The sequence below is a fragment of the Musa acuminata genome, chromosome BXJ3-6, assembly GCF_036884655.1.
Source record: "Musa acuminata AAA Group cultivar baxijiao chromosome BXJ3-6, Cavendish_Baxijiao_AAA, whole genome shotgun sequence".
NCBI classification, from domain to species: Eukaryota; Viridiplantae; Streptophyta; class Magnoliopsida; order Zingiberales; family Musaceae; genus Musa; species Musa acuminata.
The window spans coordinates 35,799,055-35,819,101 of NC_088354.1; the positions used below are offsets into that span (position 1 = coordinate 35,799,055).

Below are 20,047 nucleotides of genomic sequence, written 5' to 3' on the forward strand. Positions count from 1 at the left end.
AGACAGACTTGACTTATCCAGACCCACTGTCAGCCATTTTCATCTTGCTTCATAATTATAGTCAAAGACTGGCTGTGGCAGCCAGCACACTAGCAGTGAGATGTGATCTAAAGTTGTGAGAAAAATACAAAGATCTTTGGAAATTATTTGGGACTGGGGACCACATTTGAGCACTTTCCTTATCTGAAAGGATAAGGATTGATGAAGTCTTGTACAAGTCCCAGTCTTGTACTTAAGAACTTCTGCATGGGTATCAAACACTTGCATATTGTGCAAAGTTTGACATGTAGCAGAACAAAAGTTTGAAGTCTTTTATCCAATTTCTTGAAAGCTCTTCTCGAGCATGGTGGTAAAAACTTGCTACTTTCAGAACTTGTTGCATATCTGATTGTTTGCATTTGTTTTGGCAGAAGGAACTCTATGCCAAAGAAAAAATCAAGAACTGGCACACCTATCTGACAACATTATTTTTATCTTTGTTGACATGGAAACCATCTCTTGATGAGAACTGGTTGCCCAGAAGTATCAAACACTGCAAACTAAGCATATAATTCCATGTTAGCTAACATATCCATATAGCACTAGCAAAACCAGTTTTATCAGCACAGCTCAAAATAGAAGTTAGATCAAATACTGGAATTTTAAGCCAGCAGAGGTTTTAGAGCTAAATTACTGGTGATTAGACCAATGAGGTGAATATTATAAGGACAACACTGAAAATTCCTTGGCATCTTTTAATAGACAATAGCAGTTAAATGCTACATATGCACAATGAAGTGCAAAGCAGAAAATTTGCTAAAACCATCTACCGGTACGCACATTCAACTATTCAGGATATTAAGTGTAGCAAGATAGAATTTTTGAAGGAGCTAACTGAATTTAAGCCCAATTATTTTCATCTTCTTCCTCGACAACATTGTTCGTTATAGTCCTAATCTGATCTGAGCTTAAATGAACACATGGAAAAAGTAGGATTCATTAAACATTTCAATCTAAGATTTCTGATGACAACATGTAAACCACGAAAATCAAGAATCTAAAACCACATCTCACAGGATATGCACAAGTGTATTCAACCATGGATGACAATTAGCATGTTTTTAATGATGCTCGAGTATGGATCACTATCTGCATTTGGCATGAGTAAAATAACTAAATTTTCATTCAGAAAATAACCAGTGGTCAGAGAGTTAATCACAAGAAACAATACATCATAACCGAAATGGTGAATTTTGAGTATGTCAACTGTGAAGTTGGACTTATTTGACCTTTTATTATGTTTCTCAACTCAAGATCATCATCAAACCTGCCATTTTGATTACATTTTTCAAATGAAGTGCAGTTGCATTGATGTTCCAGAACTGCTCCAAGATGGAGTCACTATCACTCTTTTGTCAAAAAGAGGCAATGCTTCCAGATGAATATCCTTTTCTTCCTAAAATTGACAACCTCTAAAACCTGTTCTTACTGTTCTATCATGCATTGCAACAAAACAACAAGCAAAATAAGTGGCATCACTCAGCCAAACTCCACCACTTGACCCCAAGACAAACAGCTCCATATGGCACAGAAGATGAAGATCTCATCTCATGTCTCCATACCCATCAAGCCTCACCGTTTTAATGACTCAAAGAGTCTCCCAAGAACCAAATTCTATAGCTTGAAAACAAAAGAAGCAATAGAACTTCAAGTTTTCCTTCCACCTCAGGATTATAATGAACAGAGTCACCACTCCCTAATTGCTTCTGGAATTCTCTGGCAGTTCCTTCCAAGCTAAAATTGCCAATCCATTGTCCTCTCCATCTCTCTCTACATATCCATCCAAATCACATGTGATTTGCTCTTTCCAGTACCCAAAAGACCTAGCACTGATTGTCCCGCACACCTCACACATGGCCCCAAACCATTGAGTCATACAAAGTCACAATTAAAAAAAATTCCATGGATGATGATTCCTATCCTATCATTAATTGATTGTCCCTCATCTTACTTGCCCCAAGATCTTTAAATACCAAAAATAAATATTATTCCTATGAATTATGGAATTTTTGTAACTGGTAATGGTAGCATCTCTAGAATTATGGGTCCCTACCATGATGCCCCATGAACCACAAATATACAGATCCACAAGAAATGAAATCATCAAACACACTTGCTCCCTCTCTACTTAAACCCCCATCCAACCCCATCCTTGCATCACAAGTTTACTACCATTCAGTGGCAACAGTATTCACGAACGAGAGGATGAGAAGAAAAGCTCCATAAATGAGTAGAGAGAGAGTGCATAGCGAGAGAGAAGCTGTAGGATGAGAGGAAGAGAGAAGAGAGGAAGAGGGACGGAGGGAGAGGAGTGTTACAAGGATTTGATACCGGGTTTGCCGGATGACATAGCATTGGATTGCCTCGCCCGAGTCCCGCTCCGATTCCACCCGGGTCTCCGACTCGTCTGCCCCCGCTGGCGCGATCTGGTCACCGCCCCCTCCTTCCACCGCCACAGGGAACGCATCGGAGTGGCGGAGGACCTGATCTTCCTCGTCCAGGCCGTCGTCCCCGTCGACAAGGGCAGCGGTTCTGACGAGGGGGAGGAGGAGAGGAAGGGTGGGGCCGCCGCTTGCCGGCCGCCGGTGTATGGGCTTAGCGCCTACAATGCGACGCTCGGGTCGTGGCACCGCGTGGTGACGCCAGAACAGGTGCCGCTCTTCGCGCAGGTCGCGGCGGTGGGGAGGGAGGTGGTCCTGCTGGGGGGCTGGGACCGAGCGAGCTTGGAACCGACGGCGGAGGTCCGGGTGCTGGACCTGGCGACGGGCGGGTGGCGTCGTGGGGCGGCGATGAAGGCGGCGAGGAGCTTCTTCGCGTGCGCGGCGGTGGAGGGGCGGGTGTACGTAGCGGGGGGCCACGACGGGCAGAAGAACGCACTGCGGTCGGCGGAGTCGTACGATCCGGCGGCGGACGCGTGGTCAGCGCTGCCGGAGATGGGGGAGGAGCGGGACGAGTGCCGGGGGGTGGCGGCGGGGGGGCGGTTCTGGGCGGTGAGCGGGTATGGGACGGAGGGGCAGGGCCGATTCGTGGGGGCGGCGGAGTGGTACGACGCGGAAGCGGGGACGTGGACGAGGGAGGAGGGGCTGGGGGAGGCGGGCGGCGCGACTTGCGTGTGGGTGTCTGGGGGCAGGATGTGGAGCCTGGAGGGCGGCGGTGGAGTCGGTGGCGTGAGGGAGTACGAGGGGAGCGGGAAGGGGTGGAGGGAGGTGGCCCCGCTGCCGGGAGGGATGAGGCCGTGCGCGGCGGCGGCCGTGAGCTGTGCCGGAGAGAGGGTGTTCGTGGTGGCGGCGCAGGCAGAGGCGGTGGCCGAGACCGAGGCCGAGGTCGGCGCTGGGGGCCACCGCGGTTGGATTCTGGAGGTGGGGCCGCAGCGGTGGACGCGCGTGGTGACGCCGGTTGGCTTCACGGGCTTCGTCTTCTCAGCCGCAGCGGTCCGGATCTAAATTAAACCGGTTCGGTTCCCCTTCCCTCGACTCAGTACACTGTTCCACGTACAACTATAATAATGACCCACTGCTTCAGGTGTAATCGAACCGGGTTTTTGTGGGTTATGAGAGGCTTCCTGTTGCATATATTATGTATGCTCTTTGAGTCCCGTGCATAATGTTATATACCCTCTTTAAACAAAGGGATATGTCAGCTGTTCATGGCGTGCTTTTCCTATGATTTCCTCGCCTTCAACGAGACTAAAGAAGAATGAATGCACATAACACACTATCTTCTCAATCAGTACTTCAATATCTTACAGGTCAACAACATCAAACTCTTGTCTCTCCAATTCTACATCTCAAACATCAGCACTATAGATCATGGAAATCGATACTCTCACTTGGACTCTGTTCTTGGAGAAAATGGATCGCTGCTGTACTCGAAATCTTCACCAGTCCCTGCAAGTCCTCCCCCACTCTTACCTGCAAAGGGTGGAGAAGTCGATCCAGACTCCGCAGTGGAGTTTACGTCCACCACCTGCATGATGTTCTCGATTTCCTTCACCACCTCGCTCATCGAAGGCCGGTCTCGGCTTTCATCCTCCACGCACTTCATTGCCAAGTCGATGAAGTTTTCCAACCCACGTAAGGCACTGACAGTAGCAATCGTCGGATCGAGAAGCTCATCAAGATTCAACAGATTCTTCTGCTTGTCTATAGCATCCTTCACCTGTCTCACGACGTATTGTCCTTCTTCTATTGGCTTTCTTGCAGTCACCAGCTCCAGCAGTAGAACGCCGAAGCTGTAGACGTCGCTCTTCTCCGTCAACTGCTGCGTCATGTAGTATTCGGGATCCAAGTAGCCCTGCGATGAGGAGGATGCAGGTGGGTGTTCATCGGATGCAACTTGCAGAACTTTTCCTCTGCGATGTGTGTACTCACCACTGTGCCTTTGACTTGCGTAGTAATGTGGTGTTTAGCGTCATCAAACAATGTTCTGGAGAGACCAAAGTCGGAGACTTTTGCGTTGAGACGATGATCAAGAAGGATGTTGTTGGACTTGATGTCTCTGTGAATGATGGGGGGGTTTGCGAGCTCGTGCAGATAGGCAAGACCGCTGGCTGCACCATGGGCAACTCGAAGCCTCCTTTTCCAATCCATACGTATTCCAGACTTACCTGCACACCACAAAAGAGGAATCAATTCTCTCTGTGAAGAAAAACTAGGAAATTATTAGTAAAACTTACCATATGAAATCAAGTTCAAAGATGAGCCAACTAGGTTTCATGATTATCTGTATAAGACTTTTTTTGGTCGAGAAAGATTGTGATCTCATCTACTGAACTCATTCTATCTGACCCTTTCTATGGCAACATTTCTTGTGCATGATGAACACTTAGACATGCCCAATTCAAGGAAGAGATATTGCTTAGAGAAAAGAATGAACCGAAACAAGGACTGCAGAACAGATAAGAATCTAGGTGATGCATGGAGCTCAACTGACAAGAAGTATGCTGTAAAGAGATTGCAAATACCTGATAGACTTTCCCTGAGAGTGCCATTTGGAACATACTCATACACCACTATTTCCTCATTGTGGTCGATGCACAAACCAACAAGACTGACCAAGTTTTTGTGGTGCACCCTACTCAGCATCTCAATCTCTGTTTTGAACTCCTGATTACCTTGTGCTGATCCCTGCTGAGCTCTTTTGACGGCAACAACTTGTCCATCAGCTAATACTCCTCGGTATACCTACAGAAGTAACCACCAGTAATCTGAAGCTGAGGTTGATTTCTTGATCTAAAATGTTTTGTGTAGGAAAATTATAATGCAACTTTCAGAAAGCAAAATCTAGGTGATCAGCAGTTGCTTCACTAAAATGTCTCTAACAGATCAAGACTTCAAGAATCACCTCATGCAGCACCATTTTGGCTTCGGAGTCTAACATGCATGTTTATACCATATCCTCATTCCCACTGATGCAGCAGTAAAAGGATTGATCTTTAGGTTTCCTACCTTGTAATGAAGTACTAAATCCATCATATCTCAGATACAAAAGAATGATAGGCATTTTCTGATTATGTTAGTGTTTTCAGCTTAGATTTAACACTCACATGAGTGATAAATTCGTTCAAATCCGACATATGTAGTTTAAATTAATCAAGAATTAGATAATTTTTATGTAGGACCTTCGACTCTCATACAATCTAATTTTTTTTTATCAATGTCATTGCGTCTAGGATCTTCAGTCAGTAAATGAAATATGATTCATTGCTTTATAGATTTAACGATATCAAACTGCATGTTTACTTCCAAAATATGAGAGCGAGAGATGGAAAAAGGGAGTGGAGAGACCTTTCCATAAGCACCACTTCCGATACAGTTCTCTTCCGAGAAGTTCTTGGTGCATTTCCTTATCTCTTCAAGTGAGAAAATTCTTGGCCCTGTCAGCTGTGGAATGCTACTGCTACTTGTGCTGAGATTCCACAATCCTGTCAAAGGCTCAGTAGTTTACATACTGCTAGTGTTGATTTGCATAGAATATAATTCATGTAAAGTTTGCTCAAAATGCATGCCATGGTCCATCTGAGGAATGATCTTACCAGAAAACTGAAATCGTGAAGCAGCCTCCTTAGCCTTTCTCTTCTTGTGAAGAATGAGCAAACATATTATTGCTGATAAAAGAACAATTACACCAACTGTTGCACCAATTACAGGGGGACCCTTTTTTGATTTTGAACCTGGTACTGTTCCTGAAGAGGATACTAGGAACATAGATTTTTTTCTTTAGAAACTACTTATGCAAGTCCTAAATTTGTTGGATGTAACAATTGGGAGGAAATCAGCTTCTGTTATATCTGCAGTTACCTTGAAATATATATTGTTGGCTTCTGAAATAATAGGGTCCGAATTCAGGTGGAGCAGTAAAGTTCTGATTGTTGAACAAAGATGAGATAAGGAAAACCTCAGATTCATCAAAATAAACTTTTCTAGCTGGAAAGAACTTCAAAGAAATCTGAAGATAGCCGTAATTGTTCATGTGCGGTTTTAGGACAGAAACTGAGCTGACAGGAACTTGATATTCCAGAAATATCTTGTATAAAGAAGTTTCCAAAGAAAGGTAGTGTGATGAACTCTTAATGTCAGAGAAATTTTGAAGCCAAAAAAATATAGTCCCCGTATATGGATATGAACAATAGCAATGGGAGTCCATATCCTGATCTGGAGGACACAAACTGTTTCCGCAGTTGGGTGGTGTGGTGGAGTACATGGTATCACTGGATTGCTGTGGAATTGTGCAATACTTGCTTTCTGATTCTCCTTCCTCACAATATGGATTATCGACAAGTCTGCAGGTATGGAGTCATAGTGTAAGAGCAATAATTAGCTGAAGAACTATGATCCTAGCTCATGTTAAACAAGACCAGCAAAATGAAGTCAAGCAAAGATAATGGCAGGATCCAACATTAGCTCTTGCAAGTAATTTCCAGTCTTTATCTTCTGAATATTATTATGCTGCAAATCAACAAGTGAAAGCTGGCTGCCGATTTGGCCGCTGAGGTCCAGAGTGCCATTAAAGCGATTGTTTCTAAGCCTCCTGCATCAACCATCTGAAGCATCAGCTCGATAATTTTGTGCAGCCACATATTTTCCGACATTTAATCACAAAAATGTTGCTTATAAAAAGACACTCACGCAGTCTGCAATGGTGAGACAAATAGAGATGTTGGTATCTGCCCTGAAATAGACAAGTGCTCCAGGATTCTGTGACAAGGATACCAAGATTCAGACCCCAGCTTGCTTGATAAAGGATTCTTGAATTTGAAAGAAAAATGGATTAAATTAATGGTCTGTGATCTCCAATGGACTTGTTTTGTGCATGTGTTGGCTTGACTTATCTGCTACAGCATTGGTTACAATCTCCAATTCCAACTTATGAAAACTTCACTTGAATTTTATCTGATAATATGATCTCCCTTCTTTTCCATAATTTGGATGACCTCTGATTTATCTAATGGAGAGCTTCCATGCTTTTTTGAGTTTGGATGGTTAAAGAGAAACACATACACACATGATAGACACAAAATGTTAAAAGGGAGGGAGGGAGAGAGGAAGAGAAAGAGAGAGGGAGAGCTACATTGTTGTCAATGATTGAGAGGTTGAAAACCAGGATGGAACTTCTGATTCGTCAAAACTGTTGTTACTCATGTCCCTGCACAAGAATCAATCTGGTTAGTCAACAGTCATTAATTATGAAACAGCCAAAGGTTTGATCAGGAAGTGACACTAAAAACCAGTCAAATATTAGATAAACTATTTGAAAAGAATTTAAATAAAGCAAAAAAAATTTATGTCACGACATGAAAATAATATTCCGGTCCAAATGTTTGCTTGCTTATTGAACTTGAATCCACAGCTGGCCAAGTGCCGTATGGCTTAAATGAAGCTAACCATTATTTACATCGGCAATAAATCTATAAAAAATTGTTAACCATATAGAAATATTTTTTCTTTAAATGCTTACAAATATGTTAGTCCATCTATTCCAGTTAGATTTGGCAAGGGACCAGTAAGTTGGTTATTTGACAGGCGCCTGCAACCAAGAAGTGATCATGTTCTTGAGAGTAATTAAAGTTGAAATAGTTTCTTGATTAATTCAACTACACTCACAGGTCTACCAATCTTGTAAGGTTGTTGAGGTTTGGAGGCACATTTCCACTGAGTTCATTCCCGTCAAGCCGCCTGAATCAAACAAGAACTAACATCACAAAAAGCACCAGCAGGGATGCAGCATTCAGTGTCAATTACAGCATATCTTCAGCTTTGCTTACACAGCTTCCAGAGTTCTCATCAATCCTATTGTTGTTGGGATGCTTCCTGATAAATGATTGTTATCTAAAATCCTGAGCAAAGAATAACCTTAGTATATCAAAAACAAGTAATTCAGATTTATCTTCTTCTGAAGTTCTCCCTACATAGCAATTTGTAATCAATGTATCACCAAAACCTCAGACCATAGATGACAGAGTTTGATAAGGGATTCAGTATCTTACACATGTAGCAGTTTCATTTCTGAATGGAAGAGACTGGGTGGAATTGGCCCAGAGAGGTTGTTCTTGCCAAAATGGCTGAAACTTGGAAACAAATTGATCATTTAGATAACAACAGGCTCATGAAATAAATTATCTAAATCTCAAGTGGTAAAGGAACACAGTCACACACAAGTGCTGGCAGTTAGTTAACATATCCAAACCAAGATTTGTGCCATCAGAGACAGGGATCGATCCGGAAATCATATTATCAGTAATATCCAGCCAGTGCACTGATGACAAATTACCAAGAGCTCCGGGAATTGGTCCACGTAAATGGTTGGAGTTCAGAGATCTGTATAGATAGAGAGCAATCACTTACTAGTGTAATAACAATGAGAAAGAACTATTAATTGGCACACAACAGTACTATAGATGTTGAACTGTTTCCAAATGTTAATAGATCTTGAAGACCAAACTTCGATGAAAAAGGTGAAAGTTAATCATACATCTTTCAGAGTCAGATGTGAATCTAAGAATCATATAGTTATGACAAGTTCTACAGGAAATGAAAAGTCATCGTATTTATGAATGTGTATAAGACTGTGACATAGTGTGGCCCTTCCAGGTTTAATCATGCAAGACAGTGAACTTCAAGGGAGATGCAGATCTTACAAAAACGATAGACTCGATAGCCTTCCTAGTTCTGGTGGAATGTTGCCACTAAATCCGCAACCAACAAGGATTCTGGAGAGAAAAAATGAACAAGAAAGTTTCAGTTCTTTGCTGCTGTCGCGCTTAGTGAACATTCTGCAACTACTCGATAATGAATTTGGAAACCATAACTTACAATTTTTGCAGTTTCACCAAATTCCCAATGGAATGGGGGATTGGTCCATTCAAATCTGCATTATAGGACAGTTCCCTGCGGGTAAAAAGCCTAATCAGAACACATGAGAATGATCACAAGAAATAGGAAGCTTAATTGAACAATGCAGAAACATTAATGGTACACTTGGTGCATCACAACCTCAATCCAAAGACTGTAACTTCACTAACCAAAAGAGCAACATGTAAGCCCAGTTAATAGACATTTTGATTGATAAAAATAGAATCATTGAGAAACTTACAAATGAACCAACTCTGGCAGACCCTCAATTTCTTCAGACAGAATCCCGCTTATGCCCAAGTTTGATAAGGTTCTGATGCACAAGAATGCCAATTGAAGTTTGCAAGTTAAATAATTTATGTTGCAATAATCTTGAAATACTTGAAGAAACATATCCTTGGAACTTACATTGAAATTATATGAGAATTTGAACATTTGACTCCATCCCAGTGGCTGCTGCAAGGATCCTCACCAGCCCAGGTACTTGGAATGTTCTGCCAATTACTAGCCACACCAACCAGAGCAGAAGCTATGCAAAATATACAAAGATTCATTAGACTGGTTATTCTTGTTACCATCTGTAAGTAAACAGAACTCAATAAGGGTTCATGATAATTTTTGGTCCTGCAACCAGTATCCAGAAAATGATATATATGATGACAAAAGGAACAAATTTCATCCAAGTTTCCATATTTCTATTTGCTGGTTTTGAATGAAAGTAATATGATTGGATTGACGGTCTTCTGTCCCTTCTAGATTGTGCTTCTCTGAAGAAATCTCACTACAGTCTAACTTGATACAGAAACAGGATGAACATTAAATGCGGAGACAGGCTTTTGGATTTCCCATAACAAAAATGATCAGATCTACACTCCTATGTGCATGTTGGGTAAAGTTTGAAGTTACAAAATTTCTAGCTGATAGGGCACAATTTGATAGCACGCCTCCAGGCAACCGTCCACAGCCACATCAGCGCCAACAAAAAGTTTTGAAGTCGATGTGACGGACCACGTCAATACAACGCCGCCTCGCAAAAGTTGGGACGACGCCTCTCGGGTCTGACGCCGCCCCATAAAGAGTAGAACGACGCCGCTCGAGTGTGACAGCGGCACCACTCGGGTTCGACACCACCCCCACAGAATTGGGACGGCGTCGCTCGGGTACGACGTCGTCCCGCAAAGAGTGGAATAGCACCGCTCGAGTACAACTCCGCCCCACGAAGGTAGGGACATCGCCGCTCGGGAGCAACGCCATATAGGACAACTGGTGTCAGCACAAAAGGTATGGGTTTGCCGCTTAAGAGGTCAACGGCCATTAAGAGGCTGGGGCAGCCAACCCCCGTGGGTAGGCATAAAAACCCATCGCCTAGCCAACACGGTGCAGGTTTTTTCCACTCAAGCATTCTACTCTCACTCATTCAACCGAAAGCTAACTTAAACTTCGGAGGGGTCGAGTCGAGAAATCCCCCTCCCGATCTTGACCTGTGTACTGGAGCCTTGCAGCGGAGAAGTAAGCCACCCGCTGAGAAAGAAGGTCACCCTCGGGAGACGAGGCTCAAACCCGACCCGACGCTCGAGCGTCAACGTGGGAGACCCTGTGCATGGAGGACTCCGAAACAAAGGGCTGCACCGGATACGGGATGGAGAATCATTAAGGAAAACAATATGAGCCCTCACCTTCATTAGGAAGTGTATCTGCTGAAGTGAACAAAGTCCCAAGGGCAAGGATCAGTAAGCAAACTAGACAGCCCAGTCCCACACCATGAAGACAAGAACCACACTCCATGGTTCAACTGAACTCTGAATGCCTATATTCCTTTACACTTTCTGGAAGAAGGAGAAGAAGAAGAAGGCCTTAAAACCCTCCTTAAACCACCGCCATGGAGATTAATATCATGGACCCCCCTCTAGACTCCAAAGAACCAATTCCAAGCTCTCAAACTTGTGTGGAAGACATGTTGCCAAGCTAAACACAGAATAACTTGTTGCTTGGATGGCTTCCTGTGGAGGCTCAGCATGACTGTCACTGCACTGATTCAGCTGGAACATTTAATATGGCTTCAAGTTATGGGATTCTTAATTTGGTACAGATGGATATCTTTCTTTGTCAAGAATGATGGTGACTCATTGACTGATTCTATCCAAAGAATCAGTATCATTGATGCACCTCTTCCATTACAGACTCCAAAGAACCAATTCTAAGCTCTCAAACTTGTGTGGAAGACATGTTGCCAAGCTAAACATAAAATAACTTGTTGCTTGGATGGCTTCCTGTGGAGACTCAGCATGACTACCACTGCATTGATTCAGCTGGAACATGTAGTATGGCTTCAAGTTATGGGATTCTTAATTTTGGTACACATGGAGCTCTTTCTTTGTCAAGAAGATGGTGACTCACTGACTGGTTCAAATCCATTATTTTTAGATAACTCCATGGAAATTTATCTGGTTAAGGGAGAATGTTCACTTGGAGCTTGACTAGTGAAGAATCCTGGTGGATCTTATCTTATATCTAATCTTTATCAACTAGAAATTGACCACTAATAGAATGATGTTGAAACTATTTAATGATTTTCTCCTTCTCAATCACCTCACCAGAAGAAACAACTGCCCTTCACCAATCTGTGGCAACAGAACCTTGACTTTTCAGGATATTCACTGTCCTATTTGCAATCACATCATTTCTTCAATAATCCAAGAAACATCAACATCATTAGCAGTATATCCCTACCTCACTCATTTAAGGCAAGGAAAGAGGGCCAGTCAGTAGAATTCTCTTCCTCAGCAGTCTCAAATAGACAGTTGCCAATCCTATCATCTGATTTCAACTTTTTCTTTTTTTAATGATACATTAATTTTATAAAAAGTTAATAGTGTTATGATTTAATGAGTAACCATTCACTTGATAAAAGTTAAGTTGAAATTAATAATAATACTCTGATTAGAAAGAGACTAAAATCACTTAAGATCAAACCTAGTGATGATATCTCCACAGCAGGTCTTTTTCCACATTCATAACTATTTTTTTTGTTCACACTCCTCGTCATGTCTGATATTTATGATAATTTATCAAGTCCTTATAAATTAATTTCACTAATCTCCTACAAATTGTACATATAAAAATAAAACAAACAATGAAAATTGATGGGTGAAGATCAGGAAAAATTAAGGTAAAAAAAAAATCTTTAGCAGTTTAGCCTCATTCATGGTAGTCTTGTTTTTTGCTCACACTTCTTTCAATATTTATTGTAATTCTCCTTATAAATTAATTCCACTCATCTCCTACTTTCAATATATAATTAAGTTAAAAATACTATAAAATAATACTAAAACAATGGAAATTGATGGGTGAAGAGCCGGGAAAATCAAGGTTAGAAAAAGAGAAAAAAGATGGACCCCAAATCCTAATGGATTTGCAGTATTCTATATAGCCATCTGCTTCCAGCTTGTAATAGTAAAGACATGTTGAAGAAATGTGATCATGGATAAATGTTGAAATCTACAAGGAGGGCAGAAGGATCATGAAGTTTGTTTTCATTTTTATTATTTCTTTTCTTTCTTTTTTTTTTTACAAGAATTTTATAGAACTTCGGTTGTTGTGAAAGGTTGGTGAACTTTTCCCCTTCTCATTATCAGTCCTCATTATCTGGCTGCTAGTGATGCTGAAGAGACTACTTAAAGGTAGCAAAGTAGCCTATCCTCATCTGTAGCTATTGCCTGCTGCCCTGTCTTTATTTCCTGATGCATACATTTTCTGTTCATAGAACTGATGGTCTAATAATATCATCATCCTTCCACATAAAATAAGATCACTGGTGCACTTACAATTAGATTGGAATAGAAAGATAAGGATACAGCACAAAGTTGGGTGGCTCATGTTGCCACACCTGTAGGAAGTTTTGGCATGAACATAAATAGTGCCTTCCCCTTTCCTATTGTCCAATGAGCCCACTGGATGGGCAAACTTGATGGAGTCAATGGGGTCAATGTTCTTGGATTTATTATTGATTAAAATTTGCATTTTTATTGTTATGACTTGAAGCTTAATGCAAGCATTCTTATTCTTTATTAAAACAACTTTTTCCTTTGCAAAGAAAAAACAATCAGAAACTTGTTTCCATGATTAGTCTATAGATGATATGGACTTGATAAAATTTTACTAAGTAATACTTTCCTCTTCATCTTTTGTCAAATAACTTTTCAAATATCTATAAGTTTGATAAATAAATTTCTTAGCCAGATTTGTCATGCATGTTTGACATAAGCGGTATATATCAATTCGATTATATCCCTATATATCATATGTCGGTATGTTCGATATGACTCAATATATATATCATATGTCGGTACGTTTGACTCAATATAATTTAATACGTATTGTACTAATAGTTGATCAGTACATCGGTACGAAATGATAAAACGAATCATGTTTATTAATTCATATAATTATATTTTATTTTACATTTAAATATTATATATATATATTTATATTTATAACATTCACGAGTTTGATGGGAAGTTGCTAAAAAGATAATTTGATGATAAAAAAAAATCAAGTGAGTGTTTTAGAAAATGGGTGCACTTCTTTTTCTTTGTCCTTATTCTATCTAATGTAATATCATTAAGAATGGATATATGTTGAAACAAATTGATTGGAAGAGAGCGCTTTGAGCCTGATGATTCTCATTTTCTTGGAGAAACTTTTTTTTAAAATAAATAATAAATTATTAGACTACATTAAACAAAAAATAATTCCAGTGGGAAGGGTGTGTTATTGAAGAGATGTGTATGGAATAAGTTACATGGTACCATAACAATGGTGTCATTATCATTCTTGATATCACAAAGAAGGATCTGTGACACAACCAATAAAAGTTAAAAGAATGATTTTTTTTCAAGATGCAGTTTTCCTTCCAATTCATCAAACAAAACAAAAAAAATGTTTGACTGTAATTTTTCATGATCTTAATAATCATGTAATCTGGAAACCAAAACTTGGTTGGAGAATCAAGAACTTTTCAGCCTTCAACAATATGTTGTTGCTGCATGAGCTTCATCAGTAAAAATTTGGCTCCTGAAACTTGTTTCATTCTGTGAACACTTCAATCCAAGTTTGCTAGATGTTTTTCAAACTTTTGTTTAACACATCACAAGTTTACAGATATCTTCATCATAACCTGGAACTAATTTATATGAAAGACAAACTTCACAATCTGGGTTTATTTCTATTTATTAGCATCTTAAAGATCAACCTTCAACTTCTTCAGGCATAAGTTCTCTTTGTCTTCAATGATTAGCCACATACATGAGCTATAAGAACATCATAATAGACAATAGAGAAAGCAAAACAGCATGCAGCTTTATTCTTTTTCATGGTATTCCTCACAAGTACTTGTAACAACAGAGTGATTGTTAGGATGTGGAAGGCGCATCTGGCTGCCGATGAGGAAGGGCAGCTTGAAAAGCAGGCAGCTCAGCATATGCTTCATTCAGCCTGGCTAGCGTAGGGTAGAGCGACTGTACCCAAAAAAAAAGAAAATAAAATAAGAAATATTTTAAGATTTGATGAACGAAAGCGAGTAATGAAACAAATTTCCATAAAAAACACTTAATTCAGTCATCAAAGGCTTTTTTGGAATCATATGAACTTTACATTTCAGGATTAATGTAATGAATGTCTCAACTCTTCAGAAGTTTTCACCATGCTGAAAAAATTCTACAGAAGTGTACCTTTTGGTTAGGAATTCATCTTAATTTACATGAATGGGAAATCGATCGGAGAGAAGTTTCACTACTTCTTCGAGTTGAATTTCAGACAGTCTAGTTCTGTTTCCATTGGTGGTGGTTCTTGACCAACTATTTATCAGTTAAATTTCATTGACACTGAGAATTCAAGCTCTCGATTCACTATCACTGATGTAGCTAAAGGATATTATTAGATGAGGATGGATAGCATCAGGTGCTTCTATGACCAAATCCTTTGTCCATGAAGATTAACTGTTTCTGCAGGCCTAACATCTAAGTATAAGATTGACACTAAAAAGGTGTGCTCTATCGTGTCTTATGTAATCATGGTAACAAGGACAGAGATCATTCGTTCTAGCAGTGTCAATTTGCTCATTATGCCAAAAACTAAGAATGTAGTGTAGGCCAGACGATGTACCAGTTCCATGCATGAGGAAGGATAGGATGCTGAGAGAACGAAAATAAAATGCACTTGGGCTTAATTATGGCATGGTGTCCTTTTATTAGCAGGGAAAATAATGAGACTGCTTAGATTTCAGTACAAATATTGGACAGGGCTAGACAACTTAATGCTGACAGGAATGGGAACCATGGATTTCTTGTTGCTGGTGGATGTTCAGAGTTCTCCCTCTTATTATAGAAATACATAAATAGCTCTTTGTCTCTTTCTGTTTTTTTTTTTTTTTTTTGTATTTTTCTAGTTTTCACTTTTCTTTTGTATTGTTTTCTTTTCTAGTTCTTTTTATGTTTCATTATTGTAGCTCTCATTTCTATCATCATAAAAAAACTTTCCTGGGGGAAAGATCCTTGCAGTTCTTTTTAGGGGGAAAAAACAAATGAATTAAGAGGAAATTTTAATAACCATACATAACCATAACCTCCAAAAGTCAGAGTCCTCTAGAATCAATTATGAGATGTAAATGCTTCTAAACCTAGCAATAAGCTTAATACAGTTAGGTTAAAAACATAGTGCTCTAAGAAGAGGAAAATAAGATTAGTTGGATTGATGCAACTAATGTTACCATGTCAATTTGGAACCGTGCTACCCCTGCAAAGATCTGGGGCGCCAGAAACACATCTGCCTGCACGTGACAATGAACATGTAACATCACTCTGCTTTAGTTTGCTCTCCTGTAAAACTCAGGTAGATGCGCAGGATGCATCTTTTGGCTTCTATGCATGCATTTTTAAAACACAAAGCTGGACAAAGGAGGCACAAAACATATATAGACTAATAAAGTGGTTAATTGCATGTGACATAAATCTAAATGACAGCATATGAAGGATCATCCTGTATTTAATAAGCATCTGTTGAATTTTATATCACAAGGATATAATCAGAGCTTTGTCGGACTAACCAGCTGGACCTCATCTCCGGTAGCATATTTGCCGGCAATCTCCTTTATGAGTTTCTCGATTGCTGAAGAAAAACAAGCTTAAGATCAGCTTCCAAAGGAACTAATACTGTCATAAAATATAATAACCAAACTTGAGAAACTAGCCATGACAGAGATTATCAGGCAACAACATACAGGAACATCTAGCACTAGAACTTCATTTTGGTATCCTTCGAGGCATTTGTTTCCATTTTGATTTTTTTTGGTGCTTTGCATATACAGCTAAAGAATATATATATTCAATTTAATTCCAAAGAAGCTGATGTGTGAAAATTATTCTCCCAAATATGATACAAGTAGCACATCAGCAACAATAACGTTCTCAAATGCAACCTGAAGTCTTGAGTGTTTTCTAAAGAGTGCAACATAGTTAGAATATTAACCATTTATAAGCGTACAGCTAGTAAGCACTGGTGTGTGTATTAACTGGCTTACAGAATGATCTGTTTGATGTTATGACAAGTAGGTGATAGTTAACAATTTCTCTCATTTATTCTTTATTATTTCTGATCAAATTCTTCTCTTTTGCAAGACAAGCTTATCACTCAAGAATCAACTATCTTTTTTTGCTTGTATTTTCTCGAGCTTTACTAGATCATAAATGGAAAGGACTATATAAAAGTTAATGTGCAACCATTTGCCTTCTACTAGTCCATTTGCCCAATTCTGTTCTTGGTGAAGTATTGTTTAAATAAAACACACCATTTGTTACCATGAGCAAGAAATAGCAGAAACTAATAGCTAAATAAAAACTACTGACAGCTTTAGCAGTCCTGCTGAAGATTACCTACTAATTTGGTGATGATTTATACATAGTAGCTAATACAGATCATTTTCAAAGGCATTAGTATTAATCACTGGAGTTCGTTGCTGACTTGCTAGTTGGTTGTGCAAAGCACCATAGCTATTGACAACTAGCATTAGTTTGCACAAAGAGTCTAAAAAAAAAACACACTTATACTCTGTTACGTAAGGTATTTATTAGAGTAAAAAGACAACCTGCAAATCCTTTATTGATATGATGCACCATAGCTATTGGCAACTAGCATTAGCTTGCATGAAGAGTCTATAGGAAAAACACACTCATTCTAGGAAGCTACCAATCAAACACTTATAATCTGTTATGAAAAGTATTTATTAAAGAGTAAAAAGGCAACCTGCAAATCCTTTATTGACATGATTCTGCGACGAAGTGAGTTTCTCATCCAAACTGATTCTTTTCTCGAAAAATTGCTGCAAATTCATAAGCAGAATTTTGTAATTGAAACTTGTGAAGATGCATAGCACTAATCTCATCATAACAAATGAAGTAATAAACAAGTAGATACAGCTTTTTACTTACTCGTGTAAAAAAACTCTGAAGTGGTTGAATACTTGAACTGACAATACTAGCAACCTGTATAAACAAAAGATTGTAGCACATTACACTGGGATCTGCAAATCAAGAGTAACTTAGAACATGAACTAAGAATATCCCAACTAAAAGTACATTTCTTGCAGTACATGTATCAAAGGGCAGAAAAATATCTAAGTTGTACCTAAGAGTCTTGCCTCTACTCAAAACATATTTTAGCCTTCACAAGAAAGAGAAAACACTTCAAATTTGACAACTCAGTGAATTGGGAATAAATTACAAAGTACACTATTGAAGTTGTGCAATTAAAACATAGCATATCAGATGAGATCCGAACAAAGAGATTAGAATGAGGTATAGCATGAAAATGAAGAATGATAGGAGGTAATCCAGGTGTCTCTAACACAAACAAATATGCACTGTTATAATAACTGGTATTAAATTCATATAAACAATAAAAACAGATCATCTATATCTAGTATTCAACATCAATTGCATAATTTTCTTAAGACAAATACAAGATACCATTATCACCATTTGTAATAATAGCAAGAGGTCAAAACGCTGACCACATGAAGACATTATATCCAATCTCTAATTCTCTTTAGGAAATTTTAAGTGTGTTTGTAGGTGCAGAATATGACTGCTAAAAAATATGATTCTTCGTTTGCATTATCCGAATTAGATTGCCGCCTCAAAAATATTTCTGTTTATATCTTAAAATAACAAAGTTACAAGTCATGTCAACATAGAATGGTAAGCAGAAGCACAAACATATGATCATTAGAAACCAAAATGCACATTCAAGGAATAACATCTGCCAAGCATGTTCACCTGGAGGTTGATTGCTTTCTTTTTCAGGTCTTGAGGCAGCAAAGGGTGTTGAGGATACTTGTCTTCTAAATACTGCACAAATCAAGGAAACGACATCAACTAACCGACCAGAGGATCAAAAACAAGCATATATCCAAGACGTAAAGATATACGTATTTCCAAAAGCTTAAGCTTATAAGAAAGGGATCAGCGTATATTTAAACTCAGAATAAGTTTTGAACACGATCAATTAGGTCAAAGGAAATAATCTTTTTGCTCACCAGTATTATTGCAAGCGAGTCAGCAACCACTACATCACCATCTACCAGTGCCGGAACAAATTTAAGTGGATTAATCTTCTCGAACTCTAGAATTTAACAAGAGGAATCAATGCAAGAAAGGAAGAAAATAAGCGGAAATATAAAGAAGGAAGCATTTTGATGAACAGTAACTGATGCGAAATCTGAAGAAGGGGATTACTCTCTAACCTGGATCGAATTGGTCGCCTTTCGAAAGATTCACAGCCTTATACTCGTACTCCAACCCTATCGTGAGACATATAAACAGCCAAAAAAAGGTCAAAAGAACGAATTTGTGGCAAGCGTATGGTAGCAGAAGGATGAACCTTTGAGATTAAGGGCGATGCGGACTCGGTGCGCACATGAGCTCCAACAGTAGGAGTACAGAGTGAGATTCGCCGGCCGCGCCATCGCCTGAAGAACCCAGCAAAAAGGAAAATTAGAATCGGATTCTGGTGAGGAGATTGGGAGGCCGAGGCGTTGAGCTGATGGATTCGATCAATAGAGATAAAAATGGAAGTTTTGGGAATGGGGCGACAGAGCAGTGCCTCGGAATCAGACGCCATGGCTGTCTCGAAGACCGCAGCGAGCACGCAGCGACTTTTAACTACGTGGGAGCGCGTCGTTCAAGCTTGCTCTCGACAGAACGTGGTTCGATCTTGCGACGAATGACAAGAACTGGTGGTGAGGTATAGATGGCGGCGGGACCGTTGACTTCAATGTTGACATGGACACGTGGGGTTGCATTCGATTCTTCAGATCTTGTGATGGGTTCGGTCGGTCGGCGATATGCGATTTCCCTATAAAATATCTTTGTTTTGAGTATTTTTCATATTTTGATTTTATTTTTTTTTCGAATCATAACTTTTAATTCAAAACATACTTAAATCATTCCTCTACCATAATCTATTTTCAAACATTGTCATCACCATCGATTATCCTATCGGACTCATTAACATCTCTTCCTCCTTGTACTGTCGATTGTAGTCTCACGTGGAGAAGGAGAAGGTACAAGGGTCGTTGTTAGTCCTTGCTCTATTATCATCCTCGG

General features: G+C 39.6%; 3 protein-coding genes across 6 annotated transcripts; 1 reads left to right on the top strand and 2 right to left on the bottom strand.

Moving 5' to 3' along the window:
- Positions 1–2,152: 2,152 nt before the first annotated feature.
- LOC135640887 (F-box/kelch-repeat protein At2g44130-like) lies at positions 2,153–3,926 on the top strand. The gene is made up of 2 exons (XM_065155704.1): positions 2,153–3,491; positions 3,788–3,926. The coding sequence occupies exon 1, from the start codon at positions 2,307–2,309 to the stop codon at positions 3,480–3,482; it is 1,176 nt and encodes a 391-aa protein (XP_065011776.1). The 5' UTR covers positions 2,153–2,306; the 3' UTR covers positions 3,483–3,491; positions 3,788–3,926.
- On the bottom strand, positions 3,737–11,403 carry LOC135581129 (leucine-rich repeat receptor protein kinase HPCA1-like). 3 transcript variants are annotated; one of them, XM_065155702.1, is made up of 19 exons: positions 11,066–11,403; positions 9,798–9,918; positions 9,631–9,702; positions 9,351–9,425; positions 9,176–9,247; positions 8,694–8,855; positions 8,525–8,599; positions 8,303–8,374; positions 8,142–8,213; positions 7,996–8,064; positions 7,609–7,683; positions 7,167–7,235; positions 6,937–7,068; positions 6,339–6,820; positions 6,074–6,235; positions 5,826–5,962; positions 5,003–5,222; positions 4,410–4,645; positions 3,737–4,332 (listed from the first exon to the last, which is right to left on the bottom strand). In XM_065155702.1, exons 1-19 carry the CDS (start codon positions 11,172–11,174, stop codon positions 3,865–3,867), a joined length of 2,880 nt encoding a protein of 959 aa, XP_065011774.1. In that variant the 5' UTR covers positions 11,175–11,403; the 3' UTR covers positions 3,737–3,864. The 3 variants fall into 3 exon arrangements, with proteins under 3 accessions (XP_065011774.1, XP_065011775.1, XP_065011773.1); XM_065155703.1 differs by having other exon boundaries at positions 6,074–6,223; positions 8,525–8,605; XM_065155701.1 differs by having other exon boundaries at positions 8,525–8,605.
- A 3,190-nt stretch (positions 11,404–14,593) lies between these two features.
- On the bottom strand, positions 14,594–19,697 carry LOC103989353 (glutathione S-transferase zeta class-like). 2 transcript variants are annotated; one of them, XM_009408171.3, is made up of 10 exons: positions 19,545–19,697; positions 19,323–19,410; positions 19,186–19,242; positions 18,979–19,064; positions 18,719–18,790; positions 17,873–17,926; positions 17,688–17,763; positions 16,492–16,553; positions 16,156–16,215; positions 14,594–14,905 (listed from the first exon to the last, which is right to left on the bottom strand). In XM_009408171.3, exons 1-10 carry the CDS (start codon positions 19,560–19,562, stop codon positions 14,801–14,803), a joined length of 678 nt encoding a protein of 225 aa, XP_009406446.2. In that variant the 5' UTR covers positions 19,563–19,697; the 3' UTR covers positions 14,594–14,800. The 2 variants fall into 2 exon arrangements, with proteins under 2 accessions (XP_009406446.2, XP_065010210.1); XM_065154138.1 differs by lacking the exon at positions 16,156–16,215.
- Between the last annotated feature and the right edge of the window lie 350 nt (positions 19,698–20,047).

Excerpts from the sequence above, each read along its gene's own strand:
- LOC135640887 (XM_065155704.1), top strand. The coding sequence starts at position 2,307 with ATGAGAGGAAGAGAGAAGAGAGGAAGAGGGACGGAGGGAGAGGAGTGT.
- LOC135581129 (XM_065155701.1), bottom strand. The coding sequence starts at position 11,174 with ATGGAGTGTGGTTCTTGTCTTCATGGTGTGGGACTGGGCTGTCTAGTT. Across the intron at positions 5,223-5,825 it reads GAAGTGGTGCTTATGGAAAG|GTATACCGAGGAGTATTAGC; the intron begins GTCTCTCCACTC and ends TTACTTCTGTAG. Across the intron at positions 4,646-5,002 it reads TCTCAGGGAAAGTCTATCAG|GTAAGTCTGGAATACGTATG; the intron begins GTATTTGCAATC and ends TGTGGTGTGCAG.
- LOC103989353 (XM_009408171.3), bottom strand. Across the intron at positions 17,764-17,872 it reads TTCAGAGTTTTTTTACACGA|CAATTTTTCGAGAAAAGAAT; the intron begins GTAAGTAAAAAG and ends ATGAATTTGCAG. Across the intron at positions 16,216-16,491 it reads CCGGAGATGAGGTCCAGCTG|GCAGATGTGTTTCTGGCGCC; the intron begins GTTAGTCCGACA and ends TGTCACGTGCAG.